General features: G+C 42.5%; 1 protein-coding gene across 6 annotated transcripts in view; it reads right to left on the reverse strand.

The window, feature by feature from the left end:
* PCDH17 (protocadherin 17) overlaps positions 1-17,408 on the reverse strand; it is a 146,700-nt gene that overhangs the window by 66,562 nt on the left and 62,730 nt on the right. For 2 of the 6 annotated variants that reach the window (XM_060273309.1, XM_060273308.1), the window contains exon 4: positions 15,597-15,751. The exons of 3 other annotated variants lie outside the window; for them this stretch is intronic. In XM_060273309.1, the coding sequence (XP_060129292.1) occupies positions 15,606-15,751 (146 nt within the window). In that variant the 3' untranslated portion in view covers positions 15,597-15,605. Of the gene's footprint in view, positions 1-11,998; positions 15,752-17,408 lie in introns of those variants that run through there. One more of the 6 variants, XM_060273307.1, reaches the window with a different exon arrangement.

The raw sequence follows: 17,408 nt of genomic DNA on the forward strand, positions 1-17,408 counted from the left end.
TTAAAAGATTCCCCACATACTGATAACACCAGGTCTGAAAACTATTGGGTACTCCCACCAAATACGGGGAAATGTGCCCATCTGACAAAACTGTATCCAGACAGGAACTGCTCATTAACTTACACTGTATCACAAACATATTTGTACATACAGCTAGTTGAGCTGCTCAATGTCAATTTCTTCTCCCAGGCTAGAGCTGATAAAAATCACAACCCCAATGTTCCTCCAGCCTGTACCATACATCTCCCTCCCCATTTCATACTCATAATCCTGCTTTTATTTATAAGCTGCCTTGAGTCTCATCAGAGGAAAAGGCAGGGTATTTTTAAAAATTAACAGCAACAACAACCCTTTAAGGTAGTTACAGGTAGGTAGCCGTGTTGGTCTGCCGTAGTCAAACCAAAATTTAAAAATTCCATCCAGTAGCACCTTAGAGACCAACTAAGTTTGTCATTGGTATGAGCTTTCGCGTGCATGCACACTTCGTATCTGAAGAAGTGTGCATGCACACGGAAGCTCATACCAATGACAAACTTAGTTGGCCTTTAAGGTAGGTTAGTGACTGACCCAAGTTTGCCAGAGTTATTCTACAATATCCCTACCAAACTGGCTGGTGGACAAATGCTGTGTCAAATCTCAAATTTTGAGCAGAAATTGGAGGGGAAGGATTTGTAGGGAATGAGTACCTTGACAGAGCAAAATGGGATCCCCATGAGGTCTGTCATGGAGGACTGGGATTTTTAAATGGATAGTGCAATTTGTGAGTTTGGTTTTGTCATGCCAAAAATTGGTTGAAGTCATGACAAAGTCACATTTGGGTCTGCTATTTTATTCAAAATGCTGCTTAGCACCCAAACACTGATGAAGACTGCCACCCCCACCTTGAGAAATAATACTTCAATAAGGCTGAACCTATGCCAAAGCTTGCCCTCTTCCCTTGCATTCTGCACTTTCATGGGCAATATACCACTAATCAGAAAATCTACTGGTCTTGTAGTCTAAGCTGGAGAGATGTGGCAAATTATAGTAATAATAGCAGAGATTGTCCATGGCTGCCTGGGAATTGTTCATAGAATCATAGAAGTGTAGAGCTAGAAGGGACCCTGAGGATCATCTAGTCCAATCCAACCCTGAGGATCATCTAGTCCAAGGGAAGTAATAGTACCACTGTATTCTGCTCTGGTCAGACCTCACCTGGAGTACTGTGCCCAGTTCTGGGCACCACAGACAAGCTGGAACGTGTCCAGAAGAGGGCAACCAAAATGGTCAAAGGCCTGGAAATGATGCCTTATGAGGAACAGCTTAGGGAGCTGGGTATGTTTAGCCTGGAGAAGAGGAGAAGGTTAAGGGGTGATATGATAGCCATGTTCAAATATATAAAAGGATGTCATATGGAGGAGGGAGAAAGATTGTTTTCTGCTGCTCCAGAGAAGCGGACACGGAGCAATGGATTCAAACTTCAAGAAAGAAGATTCCACCTAAACATTAGGAAGAGCTTCCTGACAGTAAGAGCTGTTCGGCAGTGGAATTTGCTACCAAGGAGTGTGGTGGAGTCTCCTTCTTTGGAGGTCTTTAAGCAGAGGCTTGACAGGCATATGTCAAGAATGCTTTGATGGTGTTTCCTGCTTGGCAGGAGGTTGGACTGGATGTCCTTTGTGGTCTCTTCCAACTCTATGATTCTATGAATCCCATGCAATGCATGAATATGCAGCTGTCCCATATGAGGACTGAACTTACAACCATTAGCACCATGCTCTAACCAGCTGAGCTATCCCTCCAAAGTCACATTTTAGTCAGCCATCTTGATTCAAAATGGTGCCTGGCACCCAAACATCAACAAAAAACCATTGTCCCCATCTCAAGAACCCTCACGCTGAGTTTTGGTGATGGTATCTTGAGATGCAGCCAACCCTATGTCAAAACCCTGGTCAAGTTGCCAGAGTGACATTTCAGTCCACCATATTGATTCAAAATGGTGCCCAGTGAAACATCATCCACAGTGGTTGCTCCCAACTCAGGAACTCTCATGTGGAGTTTGGCGATGATATCTCAAGAGGTGGTCAAATCCACAGAGATCAGGAGGACAGAAGAAACCACTTTCTAAAACAGAAAGTAGACAGTAGATTACTTGAGCCTGATCTGCAATGAATGGGAACAGTTTACACCACAGGTGGTTGATCCTGTTTCTAATTGTAACCCCATGTGAAAAATAATTAAAATCCCTGCAGATAAGAAATTAATACATTCATGAGTCCATATGACGGGAATGGTGAATGATCTGGGGGTCCTGATCACATGGAGTGCTGCTTATCTGTGAAGTTTTCTGATTGTACATCTTCAGTAGATATAGAGCTCTTAGCTTCTAATTTCCAATGTGGTTCTGCTGGATGTCACCTTCAAACAGCAAAGATTCAAGTTGGTTTAGAATTAGTTCCTAAAGGGCATATCTAACATTTATGTTGGCAAGAAGATCAAACCTCTCCATTCTGAAGGAAATCAGCCCTGAGTGCTCACTGGAAGGACAGATCCTGAAGCTGAGGCTCCAATATGTTGGCCACCTCATGAGAAGAGAAGACTCCCTGGTAAAGACCCTGATGTTGGGAAAGATGGAGGGCACAAGGAGAAGGGGACAACAGAGGACAAGATGGTTGGCCAGTGTTCTCGAAGCTACTGACATGAGTTTGACCAAACTGCGGGAGGCAGTGGAAGACAGGAGTGCCTGGCGTGCTCTGGTCCATGGGGTCACGAGGAGTCGGACATGACTAAACGACTAAACAACAACAAAACAACACAGTTTCACTGGAACTGTAGTTTGGTGGTAGTGTTACCACTAAATCACACAACAGAACAACAGTTCTTAGGGAATGACCATGAAATCACAGTTCTAGATTTGCCCTAAGAGGAGAAGCTGCGAGCCAGGATGCCCCGGGCTCAAAACATTACTGCCACACACCAACTAGGTAGCCTCAGGGAAGTAACTGTTCTTTCAGCCACACTCCAACAGCTGCTCTGTAGGGACAATAATAGTGGCCTCTTATACGAGGCTATTGCAAGGTTTGCTGAGATAATGTATGTGAACCACTCTGAACACTTGAAATGTGCTATATAAATGCTAAGTATTATTATATTCCTGATAGTGTAGTGACCTTCAGTGAACAAATACATTAGTGCTAGATCTCCTAGAAAATATATAGCTGAGTTTAAAGCCACATTGCATGTCCTTATTTCTCTTCCTATGGTGCCTGCAGCAAATACACAAACCTTTCCTTTTTTCTCTCCTTTTTTGGCACACTTGTGGATCGTGCAGCATAATCAGCCTGGATGAGTTTCTCTGCTGCCGGGCAGCTCAGATTATTCATATCGCTTACACTGCCTTTGAACTTTACTTGGGCATGGAATGTCCTTAGGTAATTTGACCCAAAGTGACTGCTCAAGTTTGGGGTTTGTTTTCTTTTTTTAAGTCTTTGGGTTATGAAAGAAACATTTTGCTGCAAAAAAAGGGTGACTGCTAAGGTTAGAGACAGGCAATAGTTTTTTAAGAGAATTAGAGGGTTGTTACATCACCAGCCACAGTATACACCCTAATTTCTTTTCTGCCACTGTCATTTGAGGTGATAGAGGTTTGGTGGATTTTTTAACATGCAAAACATTCTTACCAGAGGCAATAACAGGGCGAACGTACAGACCACAGGTAGCAATGCCTCTGTCATGCCACCATCTACTGAATACAAATTGTAATCTACTTCCTTCAGCTTCAGGACTCGTTCATACCAGCTTAAACATTTCTTGATCTCTCTGCACTTGCTCCTGAACACTTGAGGTCAGGAATCTCAATGCATGAATGGACTCCACTGGAAAGCATTGTATTTTAAGGTAATGCGAGGCAGTACTTAACTTACACCTCTGATGTTGTTCATCTGATGGTCCATTTATAAACATAAGTCAGTCAGCAAGGGTGATGTACAAACATTTATGGACCAGCTCTCAAAGAGTTTTGCAATCCTACATTTCTCACACAACCTCATCTTATGCTGGTTCTTTGTCTTTTTTGGTGTAAGCACAGCTTTTCACCAACAGCTAAAGCCTCATTCTGTGTTAAACTAGTGGAGCAGGGACGTGGGACTGACAAGTGACAACCTCTAGCTCAGGGTTCCCCAAACTAAGGCCCGAGGGCCGGATGCAGCCCAATTGCCTTCTCAATCCGGCCCACAGGCGGTCCGGGAATCAGCATGTTTTTACATGAGTAGAATGTGTCCTTTTATTTAAAATGCATCTCTGGGTTATTTGTGGGGCATAAGAATTCATTCATATTTTTTAAAAAAATATAGTCTGGCCCCCAACAAGGTCTGAGGGACAGTGGACCGGCCCCCTGCTGAAAAAGTTTGCTGACCCCTGCTCTAGCTGCAGTCCTTTCCAGTAGTCCTTAGGATACGGTAGAAGGGTTCACTCAAGTGGTAGAGAAGAAAAAGACAGGAAATAGCAATCACTCCAGGTCTTTTATAAGGTCTAGGGTGCTTGTAATCTACAAATAAATTAAACCTGAATACAAACCAGTTTAATCCCATCAATGTCCACATAATTAACAACTTAACCTAATCCTAAACACATTACTTGATAATAGGTCCCTCTGAGTTTAATGGATTGAGGCATAATTAACTTAAATTCATTCTTCTGGGCTATTTAAGAGGAAACACAACATCCTCTAAAACCATTATCTGATCAGTTGTGCTTTTCCAACAGTGCTTATTTTTAACTTGAAACAAAAATAAAAATAAATCACAGCTGCAAATGCATTTATTATTCATAATATGATGCAATCAGGTTACACCTGGATTCGGGAATGAATGAGGAAGTAACTGCTTGGCTTGTGCAGAAGCCAGCCAGTTCTGCAAACCATTAATCAAACGGATCCAAAACAATCTTAACCCAACATTAGCGAGCATACAAATGCCATTGCTTTGGCACGGTCATGGTATCAGATCGTTATCAACAAAAATGCATTACTGAGTCCCATCAGTCCATACAAACAGGTTGATATTCACTCAGCAATGGTTTAACTCATTAAAACTTACAAAAAAAGACCAATGCTTTGCATCTATAGTTTATAAATTAATTTTCCTAAGTGCTTAAAGTCTTTCACATACCTTGCCCCAGTGCTCTTTACAACAACCCTGCAAAGCAGGTGAATGTTATCATCTCCATTTGTTGTGAAGCAGCTGGGGGAGGGGCTGCTAAGGCCAGAGGCGTCTTTCCTATTGGGCTTATTGGCGCCTTGCACCAGGGCGTTGGCCTCTCAGGGGCGCCCCAGCGAGTGGGGGAGCTGCGTGGCTTTGCCGGTGGCCTCCCCTTTCCCTGCACCCGCCAGCTGCGCCTCGCCAACCATATGGCTGGCGGGCGTGCAGCTTGTCTCCCAAGCCTCCACAGGAGGAGAGCGATCCCTGTAGAGGCTTAGGATGGAAGCGGCACCTGCCAACTATATGGCTGGCTGCCGTGCAGCGCTTTCTTTCTCTCTTTCGTTCGCCCTTTGGGAAGAGGGAAGCGGGCGATGGCAAGGGGGAAGTGGAGCGCGAGGAGGAGGGAGGAGGAGGAGAAGGAGAGGTGCCCCCCGACTTGCCCCTTTCTTCCTCCGGCCACAGAGCCTCCGCAGCCCTGTCCTGTTCTAGCCTGTCCCCTTGGCCGTCCTTTTCTAGCCTGAGCAGCAGCAGCTGCTGCCTTGGTTTCTCTCTCTCCCTGGAATCGTGCCTTGTGCTTAATGTTATGGGCAACTCTATCCCGAGGAAGGGAAGCCTGCTCCCTTCACTTTTTTTCTTCTTCTTGAGGGATGGGTTCCTTCTCCGCCCCCCCCCAACAATGTCCCTAGGAGTTGTAAAGCAAGCCAGACCATTCTAGCACCGATCCCATTCATTCCAGCAGCTGGCCATCACCCACTCCAAGCCCTGCAAAAAATATCATCACCATTACTACTACTACTACTACTACTACTACTACTACTACTACTGCCCTCCATCCACAGATATCAGGGCAGCTCACAGCCTGAAACTACGGTACTAAGCACATGCTAAAAACTAGAACAAGGGCAAATCAAACCTAGCCAGCAACCCTCCTTCTCCCTTATTTGTGAAACAAGCCTGTTAATTGCCCATCCAACTAAAATAAGGGCACTGAAGGTTTTTGAGATCAATGCAAGCTAAAAAGCATTGCAGGGGTTGGGCTAGATGACCCGCAGGATCCCTTTCAATTCTACATTTTTCTGAAAAACACACACGCACAACCCAACTATGGTCCCTCTGCAGTCCTCACCCCAAGCAACTGGGTGTGAGACTTGCTCCCCAGAAAGTGTGCCTTGTCTTCCTACCTGTGGTTTTTGGTCTCCCGTTAGCCCCCTCCCCCCAATCTATTCATATTCCTTTCTCCCTAATCTCCAATATTACATTTTCCTCTGGTTGAGACTTAAAAAGGAAAGCCCTAATTCCCAACTGTGTTTCTTGCTGCAGTCCTACTGTCTACTCAGAAGTAAGGTCCTATTAGATTCAGCAGGGCTTACTCTCAGGTAAGTGCAGTTAGGGCTGCAGCCTTTGTGACCCAAGTTTTGAGTCCTTTTTAGGTTCCGGATGTCACTGCTTTACACCCCCCCCACCCCACCCCCACAATATTGAAAACGTCATCTTTCTACTTAAAACACAAATTGGCCGGGGACTTCATTGTCTGTGTCTTTATTAATTTATTTAAAGAACAGCAAACTGGTGATTGCTTTAACTTTTTGATATGTGGTGATTTGAGTCATGAGGATGAATTAGAATAACTGCCGAGTCTTGCATGAGTCTTGCTTTGGAATTGAGGACTTCATTAGATTTTCTTCTGCCTTTTCATTTCATTTTGTTCTAAGGGCTTGTTAGAGATAATGTGTAAGCGTGGTGTCAGCCCCCCCCCCCCAAAGTCAACAACTCTTGGGAACCTTTCCTAAAAAAGGTCGACAACTCTGGGAAATGGGGCGGGGGGACGCCAGAGGGATCTTTGCACCACAGCGCTGGATATGGTTAAGACGGCCCTGGCTGAGGCTAGTTAAAAGGCTCAGGCAGTAAAGCACATGGAAAATGTCTCCCATAAGCCATTGAGAACTGCTGGCTGGTGAAGTAGACAGTATTTGGCTAGACAGACAAATAATCTTAACTGACATATAATCCACACTGAAGCCCCTTTCATTTGTCAGGTATAGCTGTTGTGGCATTTTCCACTTAAGCAATCGCCCCACAGAAAGCATCCTACTCAATAGTGTCTCTTTCCTCTTCATATCATGTCGCTGTGCTACATTACACCATTTAATTTGGGATCTAAGTAATCACTTACACACACACACACACACACACACACACTGTTCGTAATCTCAAAAGTTAGTGCCACACATGACTGTTATTGGTTATAACTGTATGGTAAGTAAGCAACATTTTAAAGCTTTCTTTTTGGTATCGGGTACACACATGCACTCCTGGGCAAATCATTACATGCCTGCCTTGGCACGCTTGGCAAATCCACACTGTGATCAACTCCCACCGGGAAACCAATGTCCCCACTGTGGAAGGACGTGTGGATCCAGAATTGGCCTCCACAGTCACTTACGGACCCAGTGTTAATACCCTGTTTATGGAAGACAATCTTATTTGGCTACGAGTGATCGCCAAAGAAGAAAGAGTGCCTTGTGGCTTCCACACCTTTGCAGGTGGCTTTTTCTGCTGTTGTTAATAGCATTCACTTCTCTTCATTCATTTCTCAAAATGGATCCTCAAAGAGTGGAGTTGTATGTTCAAGTAATCTGCATTGTAATTATCTATGGATTTTCAGCTACTATGAAATTAATAAAGTCATGATTCTGAACTGCAAACCTCTGCCTTATGCTCAATAAGAATTGGTGGGGAGGGAAGAAATATGGTAGAATATTTATTATTTACTTAATGAAAAGATTTTAAGGCTGCTTTTCTGGATAAATGTCCACCCAAAGAGGCTTATAATCAAAACAGAATAATAATAATAATAATAATATATTATTATTATTATTATTATTATTATTATTATTATTATTTATACCCCGCCCATCTGGCTGGGTTTCCCCAGCCACTCTGGGCGGCTTCCAACAAAACATTGAAATGCAATAATCTATTAGACATTAAAAGCTTCCCTAAACATTAAAAGCTTCCCTAAAAGAAGAGTAACACAGTTCAGTGTTCAGTAGAAGGGAATTTCATAATTGAAATGTTAGCAAAGGTGGCATGGGTGCAGACAATCTAATAATAGCAGGGCCAAACCATTTGTAGTTTTAAAGATCAACACCAGTACTTAAAAATAGGCTCAAGAACTTGCTGGTAACCAGTGCAGCTATTATACTGAAGGTACTACAGACCTTGCTTCCAACAGGACTCTGGAACCAGATGAAGTTTCCCAACCATATTTAAAGGCAACCCCACAAATAATGCACTTCTGTACTCTGGTCTGGACATGAACAGAAATGGGATTGCTGTGTTACAGTCAATCCTCTCCAGACAGGGGTGAGGTTGGCAAAGCAGTCAAAAGGGGTAAAAAGCATTCTTGGTCACTGACCATCATTTGGGTTTCCACAATCGGTGCCAAATCCAAGAGGACCCTCAAATGACATGCATGTCCAACAACAGCTGTAAAACACCTTTCGGAGCTCTGGATCTCTCTGCCCATCTCACCTTCATCTGGCTATGATTCAACTTACTGTCTTTGACCCACTGGTTTAGGGTGTGGACCTAGTCTGATGCCTCTCATTATTATCTATTTAAGGAACATTTGGGCGTGAGGGGAAATAAATATTCTGTTTGGTTTTCCCTTTCCGACTCCTGATAAACACTTCGTGAACAGAATGCTCTATTTGCATACAGTGCTGTGTAGCAGGGAGGGCAAGACCTAAATCTGCTCCATCTGTCAGAAAAAGCAGAATGACAATTACCTCTAAAAACAAATTCTCTTCCCCCATGGTGAAAGCTGAAGGATAATGGAGAAAGGATGCAATTCAACGCACACAGGGGTAGTGGCTTAAAAATGTGCCAAGAAATGGGATAAAACAGACTAGATGTGAATGGGTTCAATCATCCCTGACCATCACCACAGCAGCAGGTGAACAGGAAAAGGCACCTGACATTAAACAAAGCTAGCTACTTAAGTCCACTGGTATCACTGGGCAGTAGCACTTAAAAAGAAGTCAATGTATCGTGGCATAAGGTCAGTGCATCTGGCTGTAACCAGAAGGTTGGTGGTTCAAGCCCACCCAGGGATGGCTGTGGGCAAGATTCCTGTGCCGCAGAGGGTTGGACTAGATGACCCTTGGGGTCCCTTCCAACTCTACAATTCTATGGTTCTATTATTCTGTCCACTTCCATCCCCAGGAAAAGTGAATGGGAAAGGGCTCGGTCATTAAGCAAAGCTGTGCAGACCCACTACTGCACACTGAATATTTTAAAAATGGTCAGCAAAGTAGTGGATATAACTTTCTTCCAAAAAGAGCTTCTCCCACAGGGCCAAGGATGAAGAGGGTGCGGGGGAGAGAAAGGTGGAGCAAAGGTTGCCAAACTACTCTGGCATGTTTGAAGCCATTCCCACCAGTAAGAGTGACAGCAGAACACGGCTAGTTCTCCATGGGAAACAGTTGCGCCAGTGCAATGCAAGAGCAGAACCTTTCCACTCCGAAATAATAATAAAACAAGTATGAAAAATACCATAGTAAAGAAGCACAACTAGCACAACAGTTATAAATTGGGACATGCATCATGCAAATCACAAAGAAGAAAGAAGCAGCAGTACCATAAGGAAATGGATTGAATCTACTAAATGTGGATTTTAGATATACAGTAAGACCATAACTTACACAGGGATTACATTCCAAGGATTGTACATAAAGCCAAAATCGTGTATAGTCAAAACACACTGGTTGCAATGGTGGGTGGGATTGCCAAAGTCTTTTCCCCTGGACACACACACCCTTTCTTTTTCTTTTTCTTTTTTTAAAAAACATTTTGCCAAATACGTAAAGCCAAATGCACACAAGTTAAATGTGCATAAGTAGCAGGCTTGCTGTACTAAAATTAGTATTACACATGTTCCTACGTCTGAGACATAGCATTTTGTCCAAGGTCACCCACCAAATTCATGGCTGAGATCAGATGCAAATATTTGAGCAAATGGCATCCTAAGTCATAGTGTATCTGAAGAAGTGTGCATGCACACGAAAGCTCATACCAAAATAAAAAACTTAGTTGGTCTTTAAGGTGCTGCTGGAAGGAATTTTTTTTATTTTGTTTCGACTATGTCAGACCAACACGGCTACCTACCTGTAACTAGAACTAAGTCATAGGGCTTCAACTTCACTGGCCTCACTCAGGTGGAGGACATTAGCAAAATGTAGGCATGAATCCCTGCTCAAAGAAATATGTTTTGATGTCACAGTACAGGTTTGTCACAATACAGACGCTGCTCTCCCATTGCTGAACTGCGCAGCAGAGCAGATGGAAAGAAATGTAATTTGGCACACGGCCCATGGGAAATGGTGTGACATTTGCCCCTAACACCATGTAGTCACAAGCAGCCCCTTCGGAAGAAATTCACAGCAGAACCTTCACAATGAAAAGGGCATGCATCTTCAGGAACAGGGAGGAATCAAGAATAATGTATGTTGCTGGTGGCATATTTCCAGCAGAAACAACATGAATGCAGACTTAAAAAAAAAATCCTTCCTGCTTTCATGAAAAGTGGGCTCTGACAGCATGAAGACCCACAGTGGACCACTAGATGATTCTGGACAATCCCTATCAGAAAGTGAAAGCAATGGCTTCATCTTCTGCAGGACGCTATTCATTCGAACATGCAGATTGCTATTAGCTTTACGAGAGTCATTTGGTTACACTTAACTGCTACTCTGAACATCAAAGAACCCAAGTCCAGAGTTTGGTCATCTGTCCTGGATGCTTTAGTTGAGATTCCTGCATTGCAGGGGGTTGGACTAGATGACCCTTGAGACCCCTCCCAACTCTACAGCTCCATGCTGCTAATATTCCTCACCCTTTTTTAGCAGCAGCAGACTTCCACCAAGCATTCACAATCCAACTCAATTAGAATAATTATTTTTAAACAAAACATAGCCTCAAACTTACATTATTGTACATCTAAAATTATATGTTGCAAGTAAGCATTGCCTTAACACCAGAGAAAACTTAAAAACTATTCTTGTTCACATTAGCAGTTTGGGGCTTAACACCCTACTGAGGCAAAGATAAGAGGCAAACACACTATATACATACTTTAAATATTTCTAGAAGCAGCTTGAAAAAAATGGTGGCCAAGGTGGAAGATCACACCCTTTCCCTGAAAACCTACAGTTTGGTCTCCTGGGAAGTTCTTCTAGTAGTAAGCGTTGTGGGTACAAATTGTGGGTTCCCAATGGATTGTGCTCCCGATGGATCAGAACTCCCTGCCTCCACTTTATTGCCCCTTAAAATCTACCACCTGGAATGACTGCCTTAGTTCGTTTCATGATTGGCCCAGGTCTGTACATCACATATTTTTCCTTTATTCATATTTAGAGACTTATTATGGCCACAGCTCTTTCTCTATGTAAAAACCTGCATAAATGCTCAACAACTATTAACTGTTGCCAAAGCACTCAGCAGTCCAGTCACACCCTCTCCACTTCTGCATCACCGCTAGCCTCTCTCTCTCTTTTTCTGCACAGAGAATTACACCATATACAAGCAACACATTAAAAAAGGGAAAAGGGGGAAAAAGAGAAACTAAGTCAACATAACCTTCTTCCAATAAGGAATAATAATAATAAATACATTAATAAGAATACATTCACTTCCTCGTTTAGCTTCTGTTCTAGTTACATCGTGTTACTATTCTGTAAGAATCTATTATATCCTTTTCTCTCGCATATGTTATTTTATTTCTTAAATACTATATATCCCTCCCCTCCTCCCCATTGCTTCCCTTTACCCGTATTAGATCTTACCATCACTAAATTGTTTCTAGTTGCTTTAGTATTATATTATATTATATTATATTATATTATAATTATTTTATTTTATTTTACTTTATTTTTTAATATTATACTGCTAGCCTTTCTCACAGACAAAAACCCTCGGGATGATGCAGTTTAAATTTTCCCCTTCTGTGCAGTTTTCTTCAAAAAAAGGAGGACATGGCCCATTGTCACATTTAATTATGTGCCTGTTCTAATTTTGTAATTTACATAACTGGATACACACACATACACAAATAGGGCTGCAATTTAATTCTAATGGAGTTCCACAACTAAGCAAGTTAAGTAGGTAGATTTTCATCTCTTTTATGGAAATTATAGGTTAAAGCACTCTTAAGAATGGTAATGAGCTGCCGAATATAATTGTATAGGTAACATACAGGCAAATTTGATTTCCTTCTCCAGCAGAGGGCCAAAATGCCAACCTTATTCCTCTACTTTTGCATTCCACATTGTTCACTCCTTCTGATTCTCACTCATCTAGTCAAAAATATGTGACAGTTCCCTAGTGTTTATAGGAGTATCTCTATGTCATTGAAAACATGCAAGCTGTTCTCATTCCATCTTAACAGGGAACCTTCTGAGCTGCAGTTTGTGGGAGGAGAGGAGGGATCTTAGACAATTCTTAGCATCGTCACCAAACTACAATTCTCAGAATGAAGCCACAAAAGTGATATGAATCTGATACAAGTCTGCAGTGTGAAATATACCCTATGGTCAGCTGTTTTAAATACAGTGGTACCTCGGCTTAAGTACTTAATTGGTTCCGGAAGTCCTGAAGCGGACTTAAACTGAAGCGGACTTTGCCATTGAAAGTAATGGAAAGTGGATTAATCCGTTCCAGGCGATAAAAGACACCCCCTAAAACAGCAATTTAACATGATTTTTTACTGTCTAATGAGACCATTGATCCATAAAATGAAGGCAATAATCAATGTACTGTACTATAAAATAAATAAGACAGTATTGTATATGATAAAAAAAATAAAATTATTACAGTGGTACCTTGGGTTAAGTGCCATTTGCACCCAGGAAAGTACTTAATCCCAGCGGCAATTGTGCGTGAAGCGCTGATAGAACACTTCTGCACATGCGCGAAGTGCGCAGATCGCTTCTGTGCATGTGCACGCTCTGGAATGCGGAAGTAAACACTTCCGGGTCCGCGGAGTACTTAAACTGAAAGTACTCAAACTGAAGTGTACTTAAACCGAGGTATGACTGTACTGACTATTATATTATATATTATATTCTCAGAGACGCAGGTGGCGCTGTGGTCTATACCACTGAGCCTAGGGCTTGCCGATCAGAAGGTCGGCGGTTCAAATCCCTGTGACGGGGTGAGCTTCCATTGCTCAGTCCCAGCTCCTGCCAACCTAGCAGTTCGAAAGCATGTCAAAGTGCAAGTAGATAAATAGGTTGGAATGTAAATGGCGTTTCCGTGCACTGCTCTGGTTCACCAGAAGCAGCTTAGTCATGATGGCCACATGACCCGGAAGCTGTCTGCAGACAAACGCCGACTCCCTCGGCCAGTAAAGTGAGATGAACGCTGCAACCCCAGAGTCGTCCATGACTGGACTTAACTGTCAAGGGTTCTTTCCCTCTTTATTATATTCTCATCTCCACTGTTTCAGGATGAAACTTGAAAAGCTTAAGTGAACAGCAAAACACAGGGTTTTTGTTTTTAATTTAGGATTTTAAAGAGAAGGAAAACATTTTGAAACTAACTAACTAACTAACAAACACACTACTATTTAAATGTGGACAATTCTCCGTTTATTTCAATAAATTTTATCATTGCCAGTAACATTTTAACCAAAACGCTGAAATAATGTTTTAGACAGAGTGGCCTGCACATATTCACACCATCATTTCTTAGTATGCTCTGTTTGCCAATGCTTGGAATAAATGAAAACAGGAGCACAAGGGGGATGGCGGAAGGGAAGCCCCTCCCCAATCCAAGACTTATTCCCCTAGGGAGATAGAGCCCCACTACTGGAAGGAAAGGCATTCTGTAGTGCATCAATGTGGAAATTAAAATAAGGCTCCACATCCTTGTGTGAAAGCTAATGCCATCAAAATGGGTATGTCTTACTTGAGATGAAACACATTTCAGATGGGAAAGTTAATGTGAGATATTATACATTGCTCCTCTTTCCACACACTCAATATTCTTTTTTCTTATTTAACCAGGGCTGGGGCCTCAGGTGTTTCTCAGTGGCTCTCAGGACCAGGGGCAGAAATAAGTGCAAAACTCGCTTTATCACCTGATATGTGCAGATTTTAAAGGGGAGGTAGAGACTAAGGGAGTCTGTGCCTTGCCCTTTGGGATTCTGGCAAAGTGAAAAACAAAACAAAGCCAGATTAGGCCATTGTGGTTGTTCTTTTCTGACTGGCTGACAACCTCACGTGCAACGGATTCCAGCAAGAACTGCATGCACATGACACTGTGTACTACATTTTAGAAAAGAAACCTTGATCAACATTTTTTTCAAGTGGAATGGTTCCTGAGATTAAAATTGTCAGTTAAACTTCTAAACTGAGCATGCAGTTCCTAAAAATACTTTATCTGTGGCTGAAAGAACCAAGTATATTGTAAAAGAAGTAGAGAAACCTGCTTAACACTGAACTAGACTATGAGCACAAGGCTTTCTATTGAGATGGACAGCAGCTCCCAAAGACTCAGGCGTTGCTCTGTCCTGAGTTTCTGTTTCAAAACTAGACTTGCCAGGAAGGAACCTGGGACTAAGTATATGCAAATAATGTACCATATTATGTAGCTATGGCCCTTCTCAATTTTCTCATATGAATACAACTAAGTCCTCTCTTCCCTCAAACCTGGTATTGTGCAAGGCACCATGATAGTTCACCCAGGCTTTTCAGTCTCATGATTTACTTTAGATTGCCTTGCAGGGTCATGTTTTCCAGGTCTCAATGCGCAGCACCACTTCTGCTTTTGCAAAACTGGCTTAAATGCAAGGTGCAGAAAACTTTGAATTGAATGAACAGCTCGTCACTGCCCAGCAACTGATGTGGAAGCATCATAGCAGGGGAGGAACAGGTTGCATGGGACCACTGCCCCCCTGCCCCCCACCCTGCATGCATGCCTCTCTGCATATGGAGGGTGAACAGAGTCCTTTGTGAATGGTTCTTTCACAAATTTGTTGGAGGTGGTTTTGCTAAAATAAACATACACAGTACTAAAAGTACTGAATGAATTTTCAACCCTTCTACTCAGCTTTAAGCCACCTTTCTACCCAAATATTTTAAGGTAAAGCTGGAGAGATTTGGGACCTTTTTGCACTGGGTGTTGATGTGCTTCCCCTGGCTGTAGTATTTAGTTGCTTAAAACACAGAAATCAGTCAATCTGCAATCAAAATGAAAACTAAATCTCTATCGGAAACCAGGGCAAGGGGTCCGCAGTCTGTGCCTGTAGTCTACCTGTCAACAATCCATCCCACTCTTCATCACTAGTTTCCTGAGTTAGATGGAAGTGAAGATGGGAATTGCGTGCACGTCCTAACATACAACAGCAAGGCAGTTTCTTACCTGACCTTGTTAGGGGTAACCAACTTGGAGAGGATGGTACTCTTGGACATAAAGTTTCTTAGGTGGAGTCAGAACAAGGAGTGCAGTCTGACAGCTACTCTCATTTTGGGCACAGAGAGAATGAGAGAGAAGATGTTCTGTCCAGGGGGAAAAACCTATGGGAGGAAGCAATGGTGAACAACATTTCACAGATTGTGTCATTTTAGGGAGGGACTCCCAAACTAGGCCACGCTCACAGTTAGGGAGGAAATCACCAAATGGTGAAAAACTCAAGAAAGTATTTCAGTTTACATGCTTTGGGGTTGTAAATTGATTCATATTGTATGAACCGAGATTGGCAAAGAACATATTGGTGATCAAAGAGGGAGGGAGTTCTAATTTACAAAGTGAAACCACCCTACCCAATATTTACCTGGCCAATTTCTAGATATTTATTCAAGTGCTTCCAATTTTATTTTGTTTTTCTTTTATGAGCCAATGGATAAATATCAACGGTGGCATTAGGAAGTTCAAAACATACTGGAAACTCAAAGCCTATTAAGGAATTCAAACCTATTGTTTTGAAAGCATAGCAAAGCCCTGGATTTCAGAAACTGTCACTCTTTCTTATTCATGGGAAATTTGTTGTGCAAATATTTTTTAAATAAAATCATGGTGAGAACATTTTCCAAGGGTATTATACAAGCAACTTTGGCTATTAAGTTCATAATTGAGATCCAGGGTATATCTACACTACAAATTTGTATTGTTTCAATATCAGTTTGTGTGTCATGATTAAAAATTCCTGCATTGCAGGGGGTTAGACCAGATGACACACACCCCTACTCTACAATTCTATTATTCCCCCTGCCCCACCCATAATGATTATTGAGAGTTGCTATTAAGTGAATGCTGTTCTGGAAATCTCTAGCCTCCTAGCTCTCTCCCCCACAATCACGCAGAACAATAATTTGAAGAGTTCAGTGGTGTTCATATGAGCCCGGCTCCATTATCATGTAGGTCAGTGAGTTAGTAATTGTCAATCTATGGTGACATTAATGACCTAGGTCCCGGTCATGGAATTGAATCATGAGTGTTTTATATTTGTACAGTTTTCTATATTAGTTTTTTGGTGAGCCACTTTGATTTTAAAATAAAAGAAAAAATAAGATAGAATCTTTTAAAATAATTAGATGCATATGAAACCACTGACAAGATCCAAACTGAGAATTTGTAGATCTCATTGATTTCAGTAGCAGAGACTTAACAACTTAACATTTTCACCAGGAAAGTTAAAGCTGCAGTTCTATCGCCCCTTGGAGGGAGTCTCAGGGGCCGCAGGATTCATCAGGCTTCCCTCTGCAAGAGACCTGATGTCAGGTGACCCTTCCCACCACCCCAGCAGCTCCCTCTGCCCTGGTTCTACCAACATCAGGAGGGTCAAAAGGGAAAAATCACAGAGAGCTGGAAGGGACTCCGAGGGTCATCTCATCCAACCCCCTGTAATGCAGGAATGACATGGAGATCCACAGCCTTCCAACCCTGACACACGCACCTCAACCCTGGGAGAGATTCATGCTAGCTCAGGGCATGCCATAAATCTACCCCATTCATTGTTTTCAGTGAAGGGGGGGTGCTTTTTAAAGGGGAAAGGACCCTGGAGGACTAGAGAGTTCCTCAGCTTTGTGTGACCCAAGAAACACATTAGTGGGCATTAAACTGCCTTCAGTTTCCTCACCACGAGCAACTTTAAGATTGTCCCAACAGTCTTTGGACCTAGAACGTGCCAAATATCTTTTCCTGATTCTGAGCACCAGTGCAATTACATGTCTT

Source organism: Zootoca vivipara, chromosome 4 (genome assembly GCF_963506605.1).
Source record: "Zootoca vivipara chromosome 4, rZooViv1.1, whole genome shotgun sequence".
In the NCBI taxonomy this organism is placed as follows: Eukaryota; Metazoa; Chordata; class Lepidosauria; order Squamata; family Lacertidae; genus Zootoca; species Zootoca vivipara.